The following is a 21,866-nucleotide window of genomic DNA, read 5'->3' on the forward strand; positions in this document are numbered from 1 at the left end:
AGTTACAGCTTTGCAAATTAAAAACAATACAGGTACAACACAGAAGGTAAAGAGCATTTGCATAGCTTCTTTTGTAACTGCTTCATCTTTTGCCTGGCTGCTCATAAACCCTTAAAAACTGCATGATGGTGCATAATACCAGTATTATAAGAACATGCTCAACTTGCTCTGTTTTTTCTAAAGATGCCCAGTATTCTGTATTGCCCCATATACATAAACTAATTCTAATTCAGGCATACATACATTTCTTTATCATTTTTCTAAGTGGCAAAGTATTACAAAGAAGGAGAAACTGAATTCAATATTTTATTGTAGAGTGCTTAGACAATATATAACTCAATATAATAAATATTTTTTCTTGCGCATTACATAAAAATAGACATTTTTTTCGATGAACACTATATACAACAAATGTGACATTGCCACAAAGCAAGTTTATGGCACATTTATAACTCCATAAATTCAGTTACATCCACACTCATCCACAATCATATCCTCATGATGCTTCAGTACAACTTCTCCGTCTTCATACAGTAACATGGACAGAGGGCTCATCTTTACAGGGACACAGGAGGAACATTCCACTTTCTCTTGATCGTACAACTTGACCAGACTCTGCAAAATAACAGACACAAAAAAGCTGTTAGGGCAGGAAAATCAGTTCTTTCCATTGGTCTTTTTTAAATTTACAGTATTAGTGGCTATTGTTTTAACGTAACTTTAAAATAGTATTAATAGTTACTATATTCTGCCACTAGGGGACCATGTAGTCATAAGCGCCAAATGAAAAAAATCACTACTTAAGTCCTTGGAATAGGGCAGAGCTGTAAAGTCTTCAGACATAAATGAAATCAGCCCTGTCTGTATTAATATATTTCCCTTCTAAATAAATTACAGTTTATTGAAATGTGAGACTAAATGAATGAGTTGTAAAGTTAGCTCTAGATCTAGTTACCCACAGCAACCAATGGGATAATTGATTTTAAACTTTTTAAAATATGCAACTGGCTGACAGTTTTCTTTGTGCCTTTATGTAACACTTTATATGAAACAGTCCAAAGAACAGAAAAATGCAATTTAATTCTTACCTTGATGTAGGCATGGTTTGTTGGCTTGAAGGTTTCATTCAGAGGAATGGGACAGGCTCCTTCACACCTATAGGCATTGAATCTTTTGGGGTAGACAATCCGATCGCCCCATTTAATCTTTTCAAAATCCACTATCATATCCACCCTCCTGCAAAGGGGATTTCCAGCACTCCTGGAGGGTATGGTGTTCATGATGATGGTGTTCTTTGTTTTTTGGTTGCGCCGGTGTCTCCTGGCATCTGCCACCCGGACAGTACTTTCACTCATAACATACTTGGAAGACTCCACAGTGTGAATAAGACTAGGAGAGCCAAAGTGATTAGCAGTGGGTTTATCCCTGGTGAATACGACCAGCACAACTCTCTCTGTGGGAAAACTGGATGTAGGGGTATTGTCTTTATTCCCTTGTAGACCTTCTTCAACCTCAGTCCTTGCTCTTCTCTTAATGACTTGTGGCTTGGCTCCCTCATGCAGGTTCTTAACTTCTATGTATTCATCATTGGTGAATTGCTCCCCTTGGTGGAGATAATACTGGAGCATCCTAGTAAGATTAAAGACCTTCCATGAGGAACCCATTGCAACAGAAGGGTTAGTCTTGAAGGATCCCATAAAGAGATTCTCCTGACCTTTCTTTGTGTGGTAGATCTCTACAGTAACATCCTGGGGTCTTTCAAATGAAGGGAGGCGGATTCTCAGCTCAGCCAATTTCAGCTCATTGGTGCTGGATATAGAAGACATGTCAAAAGACAATGTCCATCGATTGCCCACTACAACACAACCTTTAAAAGAAAGAAAAATAGAAGGACATTGTTAGCCTCTGGCCAACTCCATTAAAGTGGGGTGTTCATTTAGATTAGTCTTTTGTATTTTAATAATGTCTATTGGGACCTGATGTGCTCAACATTTGGATATGAAAAACTATAGTAGAAACTGCTTTGCCCATACAGAAGAATACTGTAAGTGTGTATCGAGAGGGCTATTAACAAAAGGGCAGAAGTGCAATACACAAATGGAGTGGATTAATGAGTCTTTCAACACGCAGACCCTGCAGGAAACAGACTGACAGAAAGTCATTCTTCTTAATCAATTGAGAACAAGAACACAGGGAAAAAACATCAGCCCAAAAGTAGAACAAATAGGCTGTAAATGTTATGCTAGCAATGGTTCCATGCTGCCTAAACTGTTGCTAATTAGGCTTCTACTTCAGGATAAAACAATTGAGATACAGGCAACTTTAAAATTATACTTATTCATACACAGTACAGGTATGGGATGGGTTATCCGGAAACCCCTTATCTAGAAAGCTCTGAATTACGGAAATGTTGTCTCCCTTGGACTCCATTTTATCAAAATAATACAAATTTTTAAAAATTATTTCCTTTTCCTTTTTCTCTTTAATAACAAAACAGTAGCTTGTACTTGATCCAGACTAAGATATAATTAATCCTTATTGAAAGCAGAGCCAGCCTATTGGGTTTATTTAATGTTTATATGGATGAAGATCCAAATAATGGAAAGATCCGTTATCCGGAAAACCCCAGATCCTAAGCATTCTGAATAATAGGTCCCATACCTGTACAAATAATGAAATATATCTCACACAGTGAGATGCTGTTCCAATGAGCTTACAATCTAAAGGTGACCATACATTCTTGTCAGTAACTGTTTATTTATCAATCCCTCAGGGGGGAAATTGTCTTGCTAACCTATGGGAAAAAATTGTAGCCATGCTCTTTGGCCATGCATGTAGATGGGAAAATAAGACAATATGGGGGTAATATAAAATAAGACACTAAGTATGCCATGAGCAGTAACCCATAGCAACCAATCAACAGTTAGGATTTACTGATCACCTGTTTAAAACATCAGACAACTTATTGGTCGCTATGGGTTATTCCTACTGGGCAAACTTAGTGCCTTTTATTGCCTTCTGGGCCTATTAGTTTGATAAGCTTCATTATTTATTTCTGCCTGAAGAGCGGGAAGATTTAACATTCATTTACTATGGAAATGTGCAAGTGCTGGAGTGCTAAGGGGTCAAAACTGTGCCCTTTACATCATTACGCACTAAGCACTTGAACCTACTTGGGGAAGTTGTTTTCTGCACTTTGCACTGAGTTGAAAATTCAACACAAGTTAAAGAGGGCAGTGCTTAGTGGCACAAGAAAGTCCTGAGCAGGCCCAAGACTTATCAAAATGTATCTGTATTTTTTTTTTTAAATAAAAAGTCTGACCAAACTAGAATCTACGATCTGACCTTATTTGTTATTAAAAAGGTAAATTAAAAAAAAGCTTGATTTAATCAGATCAAGGAAAAACTCTATACTCGTACAATTTTTTGGGATTTTTCTCCAGAATCACTAGATTTTTTCGGGCTAATTCCAGCGCAGACCACAGAAACTTCCAGATAGGACTTATCTACAACCTTGGCAGGTCTGAGATGGCAGATTTTTGGATTCTGTCTTTTTTTGCCTCAGGGTATAATAAATCTTGAAACATTCAAGTTTCCACAAAAAAATCTTATTTTATATTGAATTTTTCGAGTTTTTAGCATTCAGACTTTAATAAATAAACTTGCAAGAGTCTATAGGTGTTACTACTTCTGTGTCATAAATGACAGGAATGTAGCCACCCCTTAAACCTCCTTTTCAGGTGGTACAACCCTTTGTGTTCCATACAAAGGTGCGAATAGTTGATACTGACACCTCTAGGCACTAGGAAGTTGGAACATGGTGTAATGCAGTCAAAAATAAATAACCTGTAGTATATTGTAATGGGCAAAACATTAGTGTCACTGAAACTTTTGCACTGCAGCAATTTCCTCCCACGGTGAATATACCTGAGAATTAATTTTACCTTGACCCATAATGATGTAATAAAGTCCATATACTTACTTTTTGCAATGAAGCTTAGAACTGCATCAGATTCTTGCAGGACGGGATATTCCAGGATTGACAGATCCGTATCGTTCCCCAAAATCAGTGTCTGGTATAACTGAATCATGGAAGGGGGGTATCTCATACCCTGGAACAGCCTGGAACCATACATATTGCTAGATTTCTTGTATCCTAAGTTAGATCCTGCGAGAGGGATTTTTGCTCCTTTTCTGTCTGAATGAATAGGCCTCCCATGCATAAGGGAGGCAATGGCGAATAACAAGATGGCTCCTAGGCTTGCCATCTCTGGAGAGAGATATCTGTACTGATTGCCTGATTCTTCCAACTCAGAAGATATGAACTAGTTAGAGGAACTCCAAGACTGAAGAGCAAACCTTAAAATCCCTGCCTTTATGTAAAGGATGGATTATGAGTTTCAATGGTTCTTCACACCTGTACGTCTTTGATCTGACTGATTTAAGCAACCCAGTAGCACTGGGCCCATCCCCAGGTGAAAAGTTAACGACACCTGCAAGAAATTCTCTGATGGAGGGCTCTAGATAAGCGTTCATTCAATAAAAATACCTACAGGTTTCGTATATGAGTAACGCAGGATCATTACTGGGGATCTGTGAAATTTGATAATCCCATTTCAACCATAGAAACACATCATATGGTGCTAAATATTCACCATTGAAGGTACTAATCCATAATTGATTTGTTTGCATTGATTTGACACAAGGATGTCCATGGGGGTAAAGACTTTTTGGTAAATGTGTCCTGAATTGTTCTTTTTCCAGAACAGGGTTTGATTTGTAAGGCTACCAGTAGAAGACAACCACTGGAGAACTTATTATATATGAATTTATACATATATGGTCTGTTTTTTTTTCTAAATCTCCCAAGTCCCTTAATGTTTTCCATCTATGCTCTTTGCATGTATGTAGGCCCAAGCCAACCATCTTCTAGTATCTCAACAGCTCTATAAATTATCATTAAACCGATCAGGGGTAAATTGCCATGAAAACCCAGACGATTTTTGCTATGGTCAATATAGGGGAATTTGGTGTTTTTAGACGCTACTTGTCTATGCAATGAGCCATTGCTCTTCAACAAAGTATCCCCCAAATATGGCACACACCTCAGCATAATACCCTGAAAAGTGCTCTTAATCTTCATAACCATTTGGTCACTGAAAAGATCTAATGAACAGTTTATGATCCCTTTCCTTGTTCCACTTCAGAAAGAGCAGACCCATTGTGGTACCATTATCCCTATGGTGCTTGGATGAATGCTGTAGTGCATTGTCAATGGAGGCCAGGCACAAGCCATTGTGTATATCATTCCAATGGACATGAAATAACAGTCTGTGACCAATCAACATTCTGGCCATTGTCTCTTCCAGTAAGAGTCTATTCAAGGTGTTTTCTTTTTTTTAAAGTTTATGTTTGCATTGTATTCATATTAATTGCTGATGACAGTTCAGAAAAAATAAACTGACAAATTCAGAAAGTGCAACCTTGATCCAAGTGTTATGGAAACTAATGGTTCACAGAAGGACACCTTGATCCAGTATCACCATTATAATTCATGGTTTGTCATGGCATCTGAACCAAAGGCAAAAAAACCTGTTTATTTCATCTATACAGGGGAGGAGAAGATTTAAAATTATGTGAGGGCACATTTCATGCTTCATATTTTTCCTGTTACAGTCAAATAGCCTTTCTTAAGAACACTCAAGTGCATATAAAGGATCTTTTAACTTGCCTGTATCTTACAGCTTTACCCAAGTATGATGAACTACAGTTCCCATCATCCTCAGCCAGCCAGCTACTGGTCTGTGTGACTGGCACTCCTGGTTGACATAGCATTGAAAGCTTCTTATTCAGATCTATAGCAACTATTACATATATATATATTTGAACATCAAGAAAGGTAAATAGCCATTTCCATGTGTGCACTATCTGCTGTAATGGGAAGTACCAATGCTTTAGAGTAGGGGTCCCCAACATTTTTTTTACCCATGAGCCACATTCCAATTTAAAAAATAGTTAGGGAGCAACAAAAACATAAAAAAAATGAGGGCCGTGATCTGATAGCCCCTATGTAGACTAGCAGCCTATAGGAGTCTCTGTTTAGCAACCAAAACTTACCTCCAGGCTTAGAATTTAAAAATAAGCACCTGCTTTGAGGGCAGGCCACTGAGAGCAATATCCAAGGAGTTGGTGAACATATTGTCCACAATATTGCCATCTGACTGGTATTTTACCAGCCTGGCCAGTAAAAATGATGCTTGATGCCAATGTTATTAATAGGAAAAAACACCAAGAATTTAGGAAGGCCGGTATTTTTTTCCAGAAAAGGTGGAAACCCTGGGGGAGGGGGGGGGGGGTGGATTCATACTCAGCAATTTCTTTGTATCAATCCAAAATAATAATATATAGGGATTTATTTTTCTTACATTATAAGAAATTATTATGATAAACTTGTACAACGTAATCTTATAAATAATCCTTGGTGATATCACTTATGTCACATGACTCACTGGAACTATTGTATTTCTAATAAATAATGACCTGCAGCCTTGTGCCTTTGTTTGGTTACGGAACTCCCAGTCACTTCTAATATGCTTATACATTTCCATATTATCCGAATAAATCAACAGCTGTACGTGGCATACAGGGCCGCCATTAGAAATCACAGGGCCCCCGCACAACAAAAATTTTCAGGGCCCCCCTCTGCCCTGCCCAACCATTCCCCCAAATCCCGCCCACTCCACATCACAGTTAAAAGACCACACAGACATCAGCGCTAAAATGGGTAACCCCCCCAAGTTATAAAAAGCTATTGGGGACCAGGGCCCCCCTATAAATTAAAAAAAAATATTGGAGCCAGGGCCCCCCATAAAAGTTTTTTTTTTAAAAAAAGCATTGGTGCCGGGGCCCCCCTTACAAGTTAAAAAAAATTGGGGCCCCAAAGAACATTTTTTTAAAAAAACATTGGCGCCAGGGCCCCCCTTACAAGTTAAAAAAAAATTGGGGGTCCAAAGAATATTTTTTTAAAAGAACATTAGTGGCAGGGGCCTATAGAGTATTAAAATAATACATTGGTGGCCAGGGGATTAAAAAAAAATAAAAAAACACACATTGGTGTTCAGAGGAATTGAACTTGTGGCTTCAGGACTTCAACTTCGCCTCCTGTCGTGACTTTGGGTCTTTTTGTCGCTTCAGGACTTCAATTTCGGCTGTTTTCGTGACTTCGGGTCTTTTCGCCTCTTCGGGACTACAATTTTGACTGTTTCTGTGACTTTGGGTCTTTTCGGTGCTTCAGGACTTCAATTTCGGCTGTTTTCGTGACTTCCGTCTTTTCACAGCTTCGGAACTTTGGCTTCGTCTATTTTCCTGGCTTCGGGAACTTCGGCTGTTCGGCTTTTTCGGCACTTCCGCATGGCGGCACGGCTTCGGCGCTCTCAAGGGGGGCCTGGCTCTTTCGAAAAGTTCAGCACTGCCAGGCCCCCCTTCAGGCCTGGGCCCGGTACACTTTTACCCCCTGTGCCCCCCTGATAGCGGCCCTGGTGGCATATATTTGTTCATGGCCGTATCACCAAGACTGCTCATTTAACTGTTGGAGGATTCTGGGTGTTGTAGTGTTAACTGTATGGTTGAGGGCTGGACGTTTGTTACACATGTACACAAAGGTCAGAGCTGCCATAATGTCTGCTTCACAGTAAGGTAGACAAGAGCCTTCCAATAAAAATATTGTTAAAAAAACCACATATGGGGAGGGGGATGTTTAAGCTTTTCCCGAAGCGCTTCCTTACCACTAGGTGGCATTGTCCTACTGATATTTGCATTGAAAGCACTATGCCTCAAAGGGGGCCCAGCTGTGCTGCACTTTTCGAAGTAGCCGGGCCCCCTTACTAGAGAGGAAGTGATGCGCCACCGAAAGAGCTGAATGTTCCGAAGTCACATATATAAGAGACATCATTTATTTTATTTACAAGAACACAGCCGATTTGGAAAGTTCTATGTCTCCTGAACGTAGCAATACCAAATATATGTATAGTTTTATGGAGATTTCTCACTTGTATAGATCAAAATCTACAAGCAGTACACTACAAAATTTCTTAAGCACCGCTCCCCAAACGACATACTTCTGATTTCAAGGCCGAACATTCCACTTACAGTAGGTGTACCCTAGAAAACTACCCATTATTAGAAAGAACAGATTCTGGTGAATCAAAGATGGGTAAATATATCTATGTATTCCAAACTACAAAGTTACAATTGTTTCCTAAAGTTATAATGTTTTATAGAAATTGGTGAATTTTTTGAAAAATTACCTCAAAGCTTCCACTCTACAGCATCATATCTCCCACACGTCATTAGGTATCAATGTAAAACATCCCAAATATGAAAGCCTGGGTCCACTGAACAGTTTGATGCCCAATATGTATAGGTGTAACCAAGCATGTGGTATATAGGGGCCCTAAAATGTAGACACCCCATTTGAGCTATCAGTTCTGTAATGCCAGATACTGCAAAATCAACACATTTACATAGTTTGGGGGGGGGGCAAAGTTCGAAAAAAGTATGTTCACCCCAGAAAACCATATATTTTCAGAAAGTACACATTCCCCTGAATCCAAATTGGGTATGTATGTATTTCTACTCCAAAGCACAAGCCACAAACCATTCCTAAATTTGGCAATTTTGGTGCCATCTTCTAAAATCAAAACTTTCAACTTGCAGCATCGTATTTCCAACACACTATTATGTGTCAATATAAATCACTCCAAATATGAAAGCCTGGGGTCCCCTGAACAGTTTGATGCCCAATATGTATAGATTTACCTAAGCACATGGCATATAGGGGCCCAAAAATGAAGATCCCCATAGGGTCTTTCATTTCAGGTACTGCAAAATCAACACATTTACATTGTTTTTTGGGGGGGGGGCAAAGGTAGAAAAAGTATGTTTACCCCAGAAAACCATGTATATTTGAAAAGTAAACATTCCCCTGAATTCAAATTGGGTATGCATGTCTTTGTACTCCAAAAATCACCTCAAAACTTCCACCCTGCTGCATCGTATGTCCCACATACTATTGAGTATCAAGATAAATCACCCCAAATATGAAAGCCTGGGGTCCTCTGAACAGTTTGATGCCCAAAATGTATAGGTGTACCTAAGCATGTGGCATATAGGGCCCCAAAATGAAGACCCCATATGGTCTGTCATTTCAGGTGCTGCAAAATCAACACATTTACATAGTTTTGGGGGCGGCAAAGGTAAAAAAAAAAGTACGTTCACCCCAGAAAACCATATATTTTCGGAAAGAACACATTCCTCTGAATCAAAATTGGGTATGCATGTCTTTCTACTCCAAAGCACCAAGCTGCAAAACTTTCCTAAATTTGGCAATTTTTGGAAAGAATAATATCGGTGGTGTCTGATCCTTAGTGTCATAGGACTGCTGCACCAAAGGGTTCCTTTATTGAAAATCCGCCTATGAAATATAATTAAAGGGGAACTCTGGCTGCCAAACCAAAATTTGATAAAGAGGCCCACATAACACAGAAACGCCTAATATACCCATCACAGTTATCGGTTTCTTCAAAAGTATAATAAATGCCATTTTCTATGCTGAAATACGGCTTTTAAACAGTTAATTTCTTTCTGCATCATTTGAAATCCTGTCAGGGAAGGAGGGACTAAAACACTGATGTTACAAATTGTAACAACTTCTCCACAGCTTACAGACATCATGCGGGAACTACATAACCCACAATGCATTGCACTGTGATGTTCTGTTCCTTATAAAATTACGTGTGCAGGGAATTGTGGGGTTAGAGGATGCAGGTGGAGGGCAGCTGGCTGCTGATACAAAGTAACAGTAGTCAGCCAGCTCAGCAAGGTAGTCAGAGAAATCAGAAGGAGTTCCCCTTTAAGCAAGAAGGAATGGGAACCTTAGTATCAGATGAGGGTCAATTGGTTGATGAGAGCAGGGAAAAAGCAGTTATTTTGAACTGTTATTTTTCATTTGTTTAAACAACTGAGAAACCAGTTAATGAACATTTCCCTTTTAACAGACCTAATTGTAATAAGTTTTTGCCACCAAAAAAAAAACTGGTTTAGAATTAATAATGTCCCTTATAGAAATGTTAGTACTATTGCAGTAGGACATTATACAATTTTAAAAGCTGGTCATGGACATTCACTCTTAATTTGTCTCATCAGTAAGAAACCCTACTTTAAACTGTTCACTGACTTTGTAAGTGGACTGGGGACTGCAACTACTAATAATTGGCTTATAGGATTTCATGGGGCATGTAGATTCACACGTCTGGTTGAGCCATGAGTTGGCTACCCTTGCCTGTAAGCCAATATATATTTTTCAAATGCTAGGTTACTGGATCTGATTTCCGTGAGTGTGTCTTTGATTGAAAAGTTCAAAGTTTTGACTAATTATATTTCTCATCATTCTTTTCAGGCAATGCTTCTCTCTTTTCTGTGAGTTTGTTCATGCTTGACCACAGCAGAGTTCTCTTGGAAAATTTCCCACATTCCCCACAAATGTGTATTGTCATCCCAGCATTGGATGTCTATCACCTGTGCTCAGAGACTAGAAGACCCCTTAAGAGTTTCTTATCTCTGCAGACAAAGGGCTTGTCTCCAGTGTGAGCTATCTGATAAATAAAACTTAAAAAGAAAATAAATACATAAAACCCCCATGCAAAACTCTTTCCATATTCCCTTTAAGGTCTTTTATCTGTGTGGATCCTCTGATTGACCACTAATGTGGAGCGATCCTAAAAAACACTTCCCACATTCTATACATGAATGTGGCTGCTCACCGGTGTGAGAGAGACACATCAGCTAAGCCACACATTAAAATAATCTAAGAAGATGTAAATTTAACTCTAGCACAATTGTGAATCTCATTTAATAGCTGTCCTCTATTACATTTGGCTTTAAATTATACTTTCAGTAGATTGAAAATAGCCATCGTAGTGCCTTTTCCCAGTTTCCAGTATTCCATGCTGCATGGGTTCATGCATCTGGCTTTATTTGGTGTTTGGGACACTGGGAGCAGGCAGCAAGATGGTCGTGGTGTTCTTCACACTAAAGTATGCCTGGCCGGTGGTTTAGCATTTAGAGTCACTGGGTGGCGGTGAGAGGTACAGTAATTAGCACCTCACAATTCATTTGGCTTTAGTTCTTCTTTAAGCTCAGTAAGAAATATGCAGAGATCTATCTTTATCACAGCCATCTGTACTGGCCGCCCTGCCTCTGTATATCACATCCAGAAATAGCTTGATAAAACAACTTTTCGCTTATCTTCATTTATTTAAAATTATATTAAGCCGAAGGTCAGTACTAAAAGCGGCCCTGCCATCTAACATATTGTAGCCTTGATGGGATTATCAACAAGAAAGAAGAGAGATTGCATTTATCCTAAAATAGGCCAAAGGAACTATTTCTGTAGTTGTGTAGCAGGAGCTAAATGTCAATTATGGGTAAAAGTGCCATGCTGTTAAATCCTATCTATTCTTTCTAGTCTCTGGTGGGTCTCTGGAGGTGTCAGTGATCAGGCCAATAAACTACCTTGTAAGCGATGAAATGCCTGGGACTTTTTCTAGGCATTTAGACTGGAGAAAAACTACAGCATAATAGCACCCAGAGCAGGTTAGGAGACTTAGGAGGAATGTTAATGCAGATAAAGGGGGAATGGGAGAGGGTCATTATTGGAGTGATGGTGTTCATCTTGGTGACAATGAGAATGATATATTTATTTATCATGTACACACAGAAGACTGCAAATGCCTCAAGCTTTGAGAGTGTGTTGAGATGAGTGAGAGACCCACAAACATAGTGTGATGTTGTTTTGACATTGTCAGACACTGCTGTAGGTCAATAGGAAAACCCAGTAGAAATCATTATAAGCAACCTCTGGACACTGGAAATCTAACCAGACCAGGGTGGGAAACCAAGGAAATAGAAGCTCACTGATATGGCTGACAGCTGGTATCTGCCTCCTGCATGAAAAAGAGGGTCCTGCTCACAATTTTATTGGAATAATTGATACAGGGTTCAGTTGACTCACAATTGCCCTTCCCGACCAATTGTGTCTGCTGTCTGATTTCTTATCTACATGTCTGGTTTAAGTTAAAGAAAACAAAAAAAACTGTGTTTATCAGTATTGCAAAGGTTTTTCAGATTACAATCCAAACTAAAGATCTTATATGTACATTGATATTATTGATAGAAATGATGATACTGGTCAACCAGCCAATTAAAGCAGAGGTTTTTTTACTTTTTCAATTCAACAATTAATCTGGGCCCCCAAAAGTTCCATACATATGAAAACACTGCTGTATCAGTAATGAAGCCACAGTTTCAAGAAAATCTATGGGCTTATCATACCCATGCAACAACATGGAGCTCCCTCCTTTTACAGGTGCTTTTGAGAGGTATTTTCTAGCCAAAATAGTATTTGTTTCCCCCCAATGGAGTGTGGGCACTATTAGTCGGTACCTCCAGTGGGGGGGAACACAATTTTTCCTTACTAGGTGCCCTCTAAAATTGCATACCGCAACCACTGTTTTGGGGAACCTCTGCACTAGAGGAACACTGTGTGATACTATGGAATTGCACAATTGGTCAGATACATAGGGGCACATTTACTTGTGAAGTGATTAGATGAGAAGGTGAAGTGAAGGATTAGAAGGAAAAATACTTTGAATTTCGAAGTTTTTTTTGGCTACTTCAACCATCAAATTGGCTACTTCGACTATGAATAGAACGATTCGAACTAAAAACCATTCGATAGTCGAAGTACTGTCTCGTTAAAAAAAACTTCGACCACCTACTTCACCACCTAAAACCTACCGAGCACAAATGTTAGCCTATGGGGAAGGTCCCCATAAGCTTTCTAAGTATTTTTTTATCGAAGGAAAATCGTTCGATCGATGAATTAAAATCCTTCGAATCGTACGATTTTTCCTTCAATCTTTCGATCGAACCAAATGTGATATTCGAAGTCAAAGGATTTTACTTTGACAGTCGAATATCGAGGGTTAATTAACCCTCGATATTCGACCATTTGTAAATGTGCCCCATACTGTAGATCATTTTAGAAAGTGATAATTTTAGTCTTTTAGTAGTAAGTATGTTTTCCAGTAGATGGCACCAGTACAATAAATTGGTGGCAGAAAGTAATTCTCTTCTTTGTAGAGGGGGGGGGGGGGTAATATTAAGTACTGTGATATATATGAACGCATTTCATCATTCAGCTTTTGTACATGCCTCATATTGACTTTCTTCAATATTAACAAATGTTGCCAATCTGTCTCTTGTAGGTGCTGCTTCCACTGGCATTAACTCACCTAAATTCCCTTTTATATTACAGTTCATAGTCATAGGCGGAAAGTGATTTTTTTGTTTGGAGAGGCTAAATTTGACTATATATTGCTAACTTAAAGGGAACCAGTCACTAATAGAGCTAATAGAGCCTGCACGCCAGTTGAGTTAAATAGTACGTTTTTTTTATCAAAATATATTGTGTATTGTGAGTCCTGGCATATTATACTCAGTGGGAAACAGTGGGTTCTGGCACATTATACTCAGTGGGAAACAGTGGGTTCTGGCACATTATACTCAGTGGGAGACAGTGGGTTCTGGCACATTATACTCGGTGGGAGACAGTGGGTTCTGGCACATTATACTTGGTGGGAGACAGTGGGTTCTGGCACATTATACTCGGTGGGAGACAGTGGGTTCTGGCACATTATACTCGGTGGGAGACAGTGGGTGCTGGCACATTATACTCAGTGGGAGATAGTGGATCCTGGCACATTATACTCAGTGGGAGACAGTGGGTGCTGGCACATTATACTCAGTGGGAGACAGTGGATCCTGGCACATTATACTCAGTGGGAGACAGTGGGTGCTGGCACATTATACTCAGTGGGAGACAGTGGGTTCTGGCACATTATACTCAGTGGGAAATTAAATGCTAATTTACATATAAGAGCCTCAGGAAAATGGTAGGTATAACACAGGGCTGTTTTAATGAAAACAACAATGAAAAAAAGTCAGAAAAACTAGTACATTAATATAGTAAGCAACAACAAATGGAGCAAAAAAAAACCCAAAAACCTTTAATACTTATTCAAGCTGGTGGAGAAGCTGCTGTATATAGTACCTGTGAGTTGGATAAAAGCTGCAAACATAATATATAAATATATATATCTAGATAGATATCTAGATAGATAGATATCTAGATAGATAGATATCTAGATAGACAGACATCTAGATAGATAGACATCTAGATAGATAGACATCTAGATAGATAGACATCTAGATAGATAGACATCTAGATAGATAGACATCTAGATAGATAGATATCTAGATAGATAGATAGATATCTAGATAGATAGATATCTAGATAGATAGATATCTAGATAGATAGATAGATATCTAGATAGATAGATATCTAGATAGATAGATAGATAGATATGTATATCTATATATATATATATATCTATATATTGTGGCAAGCTGGCGGCTTGAACACGTAACTTTTAGGGGGATTAGTCAATGGTGAGCAGGCAGCATAGGAGAAAGGAGCATAAAGACAGGGACACACAGCTTCTTCAAGGAAAACACATGTTTATTTTCCAACTTTAACCAAACAGTGTATTGTCCACAGACACAGGGGTGACCATTTTATCATTCAAACAAATAATAAAATAAAAACCTAGCCCACTGGGCACTACCTTCACACTTTGAAGCAGTCCCTGACTAGACTGGGCCCCTTGTGGACAACCAGCACAACAAATAGTTTGGCTCACCCCTGTACTCACAGGACTCCTTCCTGTAGTGGTTATTCAGCCTGCTGGCTTCCTCACTCTCTTCACAATACTCTCTGTGAGAGTCACGGGCTCCCTCTGCTTCTTGCAGTAACAGGCAGCACTCCCAGCTCCTCTGCAAGTTCCTCACACAGCCAGGTCTCCTACCTGCTGTGCCCTGTTGAGAGACACACTCTCCCATTCTAATTAACTTTAAATAGTCTTTCCACAGGACAGCTTTCCTGTGGAAGGTGAACTCCAATCTCTGGACTGGATCTGCGGAATGGAGTCCCTGGCTACTAAAGTCTTTAAACAGAGCACTGATTCTCTGTTTCATAACTCCCTTCCTGGAGCCTATCTCAGTCCCTGGGGCAAAATTAAAGGCTAGAGTGACCTTTTTCCTCCTTTTCCTAGTCACTCTACCACAATATCTATATCTATATCTATATATATATATATATATATATATATATATATATATATATATATGTGTGTGTGTGTGTGTGTGTATGTATAGTATCTCATACTAAAAATATAAGAAAATATTTTAGAACAATTCAGTTTGGCTCAGAAGCCGTTTCAAGTCCATGTTCAGCTTAACTGCAGTGGTATAAATATAGGGGGAGCAGACCCCCCATGGCTTTGGGGATTTGCAAAGGTTCCTCTGAACCAGGGTTGCAGAAGTCTGAAACCAGGAGAGCACTTTACCCTGCACAATTTGATCTATTATGGGCAACTGCATCATAGCCCTCTGCTGGTATCAATGGCCTGCTCTTTCAAAGTCAATTTATTTAGCAACAGAACTCAAAGTAGCTTTTCCTCAGCAGAAAGTAAATGAAAATATAACACACAGCTTACTTCAGCTTGTGAAAGTCATTTGGTTTTCTAAGGGGCAGATTTACAAAATTCGAGTGAAGAATTCGAATGTAAAAAACTTCGAATTTCGAAGTATTTTTTGGGTACTTCGACCATTGAATTGGTTAAATTCGTTCGAATTCGAACAATTCGAACGATTCAAAGTAAAAATCGTTCGACTATTCGACCATTCGATAATCGAAGTACTGTCTCTTTAAAAAATACTTCGACCACCTACTTCGGTAGATAAAACCTACCGAAGTCAATGTTAGCTTATGGGGAAGGTCCCCATAGGCTTGCCTGTGATTTTTTGATCGAAGGATTTTCCTTCGATCGTTGGATTCAAATCATTCGAATCGTTCGATTCGAAGGATTTAATCGTTTGATCGAACGAAAAATCCTTCGATCGATCGATCGCAGGATTTGCGCAAAATCTTTCGACTTCGACTTCGACCGATTTTTGTTCCCAGTCGAATATCGAGGGTTAATTAACCCTCGATATTCGACTATTGATGAATCGGCCCCTAAGTGTCCAAAGTAGGCCTGGTAAGTCCACTTGAGGCCAAACAACAAAACACGCACTGGCCAATATTAGCCGGCTTTCTTTCACAGTCCTTTGTACACAAGGTTTTGTTTTAGTCCTTTTTAACACTCAATAGCAAGACTTGCAGCTCACTGGCTGCTGTCACCATCAACACCTCAATTGCACCTTTGACTCTTCTTTATACAGAGTATCTCTCTGCTGCAGTAAAAGCCAGGTGTTTATCTGGGTGGAATGGGAAGGCCCACCCTGTACATTCCCTCACATTCCAGAGTCCGGGCCCTGAAAAACACAACAACTGGTGTTGCTGCCAAATAACCCCCAGACTCCTTCCCTGAAACACACACTGCTTAAAGGGACCACAGCCCAAATAATGGGGAAATATACCTCCCATCAAATAGAGACACAGAGCTAAATACAGGTGTGCTGCTTCTCCTCAGCTCTCTGTGTCTAAACTCCCTTACTCTGTGAGCCTATGAGTGACCTCTATTGGTGGGAGTGTGAATGGATTACCATATTACACAGAACTTGGCTATGATCCGATGCACAGCTATATATATACAAACATATATAAATATTTTTTTCATGTAAATGTAACCTCATATTTACTGGGGTCACAGTGGCTTGGCTGATTTCCTGGACAGGCATACTGTCATATCAAAGGCTATTGTGATACTAAACTCTATAGTTAGTATAGGTATGGGGATATATAATTTATGTGAAGGCATGGAGGGGTGTGTGTATAGATGCTGGGTTTCATTTGGACGGGTTGAACTTGATGGACTTTGTCTTTTTTCACCCCAATCTAACTATGTAACTATGTAACTATATAACTATATTATTTATTTTTAAAGCAATTTCAGCTTGCCTACCACATTGTGGAAAAATGAGGAGCCACTGGTAGAGGTGGCAGTTAGAGTTCCCACCTACAGTATCTAGGGCCCATGATCGGATCAGCCCAATATCACCCACTTTAATGTGAGCATAACGGGGAGAGATCCGCTCGTTTGGCAACATCGCAAATTAATCCTGATCCCAAATTTCCATGGCAACCCAAGAGATGAGCCAAACTGAATTTGCAATAAGGGATCTTTTCAGACACCCAGGGAAAGATACTCTCATATGATCCGTATCCGAGGGGAAATTTCTAAAAAGATTTAGTGTTTAGAATAGAAAGGGAATTCATCAAAAACTTTTGTTTGTTATTATGAATAGTTTACACAAACAAGTATAAACTGGCACATTAGAATGGTTGGCTGGATGGAGCTGAGGAAGCTCAGCATAATTTCTAATGCTGACTTAAGACTCAAAGATCCGCTTGTTTGGCGACATCGCCAAACGAGCGGATCTTTCCCCGATATGCCACTAAACGGCATGGCTATATCGGGGGTAATTCGAACGTTCGGCCGTATGGCCGAACGATCAAATTACGATGCGCCAAGGGGCTCTGACGGGTCGGTCGGTTAAAGATCCAACCTTCCCGATCGATATTGTGGCCAGATATCGATCGGGAAGATCCGTCGGAAGCCCCCATACACGGGCAGATAAGCTGTCAAATCGGTCCAAACGAACGATATCGGCAGCTTTATCTGCCCATGTATGGCCACCTTAAGAGTGGAATCCCATAGCATTTGGATAGGAAAAGGAATTCTATTTATCCTTAATGGTCTGGGAGCTATGGAGGAGGATGTTTGTATCTGTTATAAGGTAAGTCTACTATATCATTAGAAAGAGAGTTGAAATAGTATAGAACAATATGAACAGTTACAAGAGAAAAAAAGTGCTGCAATGACTGCATTTTAATTTAAAGGTGTAAGAAAGGTCCAATCAAATGTTAGGGCACCCCACAATGACTATAATTACCTGATACACCAGGCCTGTGCTCCTGTTAGCAGAAAACAGCACTGGCTCTGGGCACTTGCGAGCAATTTTATATTTCAGAGCAGGTTTGTTAAATATCAAATTGGGGAATCTAGAAGGATTCCCAGAAGTGCAATATTTTTACCTACTTATGGGCCAGAAACAGTATTGAATTTAACAAAGAAGATGAAGGTGTCAGTTCGGCAGATTTGTAGTGATGTGTGGGTCGACAAAAATTCAACCTGACCCTAATCCGCCCTCTCCCGAACCTACCCAGCACTTCTACTTATATATTTTTGCCTTTCTCTGATGTCTAGAAAGGGGCAGGGCAGGCACGTGCCTATAAATAAGTGCAGACAGAAGAAGAAGACCCGCGACCAGTGCCGTAACCGCAGAGGAAACAGACCTCCATGGAGGTGGGGAAACGGGGGTCCAAACCGGTCTGCTTCCTCTCTAGCGTTCAAATCCCCTTCCTGTTGCATTTTTTAATTGACGCACTTGACGCACACCTGAGTGTGCACACAGTGAGGAAGTTCGAGTAGGAGAGCACTCTGCATTCTACATGGTGCCCACCTGTATCTATCAGTACACCGTGCATATAGTGATTTAGTCTGGAGCAGAGCAGCAGCGCTTTCAGTCTTTGTTCTTCAACTTGCACAAAATATATAATTGAAGCAGCGATCAGAACAAAGGCAAAAGGGACTTAGAAGTCTTAGAAGTCCATAGAACTTTGATTTCCACGGTGTGCCGTGTCATGAATAACATGCAGTAGAGGAGCGTATACAAAGACACACAGGTCTCACTGAAGAGACTCCATTTCTCCATTTTACTCTCCCAGGTGCAAGTAGAATGGTATACATAAAGAGAAAAAACACTTTCATCCAGGTCAAGGAAAATCTGTAGAAATAAATCAAATCAACTGGACTTGGACTGGACTGGACATCTTGAAGATGTTTCACCAGTCATCCAACTGGCTTTCTCGATTCTCTGAATTAGCTTTTAAGATTTAAAGCTATATTCACATGATATTTTTTTTACACTGTTTACACTGCAAATAATTCACTCTACCATGTAAAATGTCATTCCTAACTCATCAAGTGTATTTTTTTTTATGGTTACAGTTACAACATACTGTATAACACATAAAACACAACATACAATAGACTCGCAGTCCATTAGAAACATCAGGGAATACCGATACAGTATGTCAACAGTACCTTAACAGATTATTACCCTTGTAACGATTCCTGCTTCTTAATTACTAGTCTATATAAATTACTCATTGATTGGTCTCGGAGATGGTATGTCTGAGAGGTTGGGTTAGCACAGGAGTGCCCATACTTTACTAATGAGAGGTCTACTTTTAGTGATGTTGTCCCATTATGATCTACATCCATAAAAGCATTGTTAGCATTTTGTATTACTTAAATATTATATTGATTTATGGGAAAAGTTATATTGCTATATTCAAGAATTTAATATTTTATAATGTATTATTATTATTATATTATTATGATATTGTGATACATATCTGAATGAAAGAATAAGACAGGAGGGTGATTTAGACAAGCTGTTTGTTGACAGTGTCTCGAGATCTACTGATCACCAGCTAAAGGTCTACTGGTAGATCCCAATCTACATTTTGGGCACCCCTGGGTTAGCATCTAGCCAAGGGGCCCATATTTTAGCAAACTTCTGAGGAGATCCTCAAGCAATGTACGTTAATTTTATGATAGAAACCATCTTATTCAATAGTGCTGTCCATTCAGTCAGCCTCGGGGCAGTAGGACTCCATCCACTTTATGGCAATTCGTTTTTTTCGCTTAGCATAAAGTGTATTTTTTTTAGTTATAATATTGGTGTGTAGGAGCCATCTCAGGTCATTTTGCTTGGTCATGTGCATTCAAAAAGAGCCAGCACTATAGGATGGAAAATCTGAAAACACATGAAGAGATTTTTAAAGTTTTCATGACTGTCTAAAAATATTAAAACTGTGGGAAAAAAATGCCCCTTAGCATTATGTTCCACAAAGGACGAGGTAATCATTCTGTGATACGTGGAGTTGAGCTGAAAAGCCAAATGACTGGGGATCATATAATAATAATAATGGGTGGAATGTTTGCTCTAGTTTTAGTAACCCATAGCAAGCAGACAGCAGTTAGAATTGACTGATTGCCTGTTTGAAAGCAAATATCACTTGTCAGTTCCTATCCCTACACCAAACGTCATGCCTTATAAAATTGCAACCAGAGACAACTTTGCAACTTCAATCTCGCTACAGGTCTGTCCCATATCTCATTAAAGCAGAGCTTATATCAGGGGTCTAGAGGGCGCAGTCTATGTACCTTCCCAACACACCCCTCATGAATACAACACTGTACTCATGGGGTGATCACCGGAGTGCAGAGAGCTGCAGCAAGGGAACATGAAGGAAGGTCCAAAAACGTGGAGGAATGAGTCTGTTTTATGCACTGTTGCCCCCTTTTGAATATGTATTTTTTATTGTAGGAAGGAATTTAACATTTAACACCCCTTATGAACAACATGCAGCCCCAGTTTTGGATGACAATCCTGAGGCTGTAGGAAAATCTCAGAGAACAAAACTGCCTTCACTCAGCTTCTTCTGTTCTGTTCAGTCATCTGATCCCATTTCATGGACAGAGTTGTGATGTCACCATGGCAAAATATGATTTAGCTGAAATGGACAAAATGAAACTGCTGTACATAGTGGGCCAGATTATCTAGCATTCCTCATTCAAGGACATTTTCATAAAACTTTCAGAAAGTCTTTTAGAGCACCACCCCTGCCTGGCACATGGGCCTCCAGATGGACAACATTGTAATACTCAGTAAGGTAACTATGATAGCTGGGGCCCTGGTGCAGGCAGAGCAGCCAGGCCCCCACCTTCCCTCCTGACACAGTTTTTAGCGCTCCTTCACTCGGCACAAGCATCTGGAGGGCCCCAATGGGGTGCAAGCCCGGGGGCGATTACACTAACCGGCAATCCCGGTAGTTCTGCCTCTGGTTATACTCCAAATAAGCAAGAGGATGCCCCATTCTTCTTCAGCTCATTATGCTGTACATGCCCATTTTCATTAAAAGTTTAATAACCTTAATTAAAATGAAAATGTAAAGTAAAACTGCCAATATTATATTTCAAATTGAAAAGAGATGGGTGTGCTAAGTGAGGTGCTACAATCTGTTTTCATATTGGGTTTAGTAGCTGGACCACTGAAGGCAGAGGTTGCACAGCTGCACTAAATATATTCACATGGCATCCCCGATGCCAAGATTCCCTTCGGTTTTCCTTGGCTTTCCAGAGAGAACCATATTCTGTCACCCAAAGACTCCTCTAAGTCTTGCAGACATTCCATAAGGCACTATCATGCTACTGGCCAAAGTATCACAATGTTCTTCCAGCTAAGTCCTGCAAAGGCCATATTTCTGCTAAAATAAGCTAGTTTTTGTTTGGACAAGTTCAAGGACTTGGTTGAGTATCTACTTCATGTTACTCTCGGTCCTATGAACATTCTTCTGGGTTTCGATATTGTTTGAATGTTTGGAACAGAACACACAGTCCATCTACTCCTCAACACCTCTCTCATTTCCTCTTCACATTCAACACTTTGCAAGGGCTGCACCTCTTCTCTGGAATTCCCTCCCACATTCCACCCAAATGTCTCCTAATTTCTCTGCCTTTAAATGAACTCTCAAATTTTTTTTAGAGAAGCATCACATCTAGTTCACCATGATTTCCCTTTGTACTATATGCTGTTTAATACAATGCTCAGTT

The 21,866-nt window shown here is 39.7% G+C and overlaps 2 protein-coding genes across 5 annotated transcripts in view; both read right to left on the bottom strand.

Moving 5' to 3' along the window:
* The window catches only part of nodal1.S (nodal homolog 1 S homeolog), a 111,792-nt gene that overhangs the window by 23,316 nt on the left and 66,610 nt on the right, over nt 1–21,866 (bottom strand). The window lies entirely within an intron of this gene.
* LOC108712674 (nodal homolog 2-B) lies at nt 296–6,257 on the bottom strand. The gene is made up of 3 exons (XM_018255000.2): nt 3,983–6,257; nt 1,089–1,867; nt 296–615 (listed from the first exon to the last, which is right to left on the bottom strand). Exons 1-3 carry the CDS (start codon nt 4,266–4,268, stop codon nt 463–465), a joined length of 1,218 nt encoding a protein of 405 aa, XP_018110489.1. The 5' UTR covers nt 4,269–6,257; the 3' UTR covers nt 296–462.

This window comes from Xenopus laevis, chromosome 3S (assembly GCF_017654675.1).
Source record: "Xenopus laevis strain J_2021 chromosome 3S, Xenopus_laevis_v10.1, whole genome shotgun sequence".
In the NCBI taxonomy this organism is placed as follows: Eukaryota; Metazoa; Chordata; class Amphibia; order Anura; family Pipidae; genus Xenopus; species Xenopus laevis.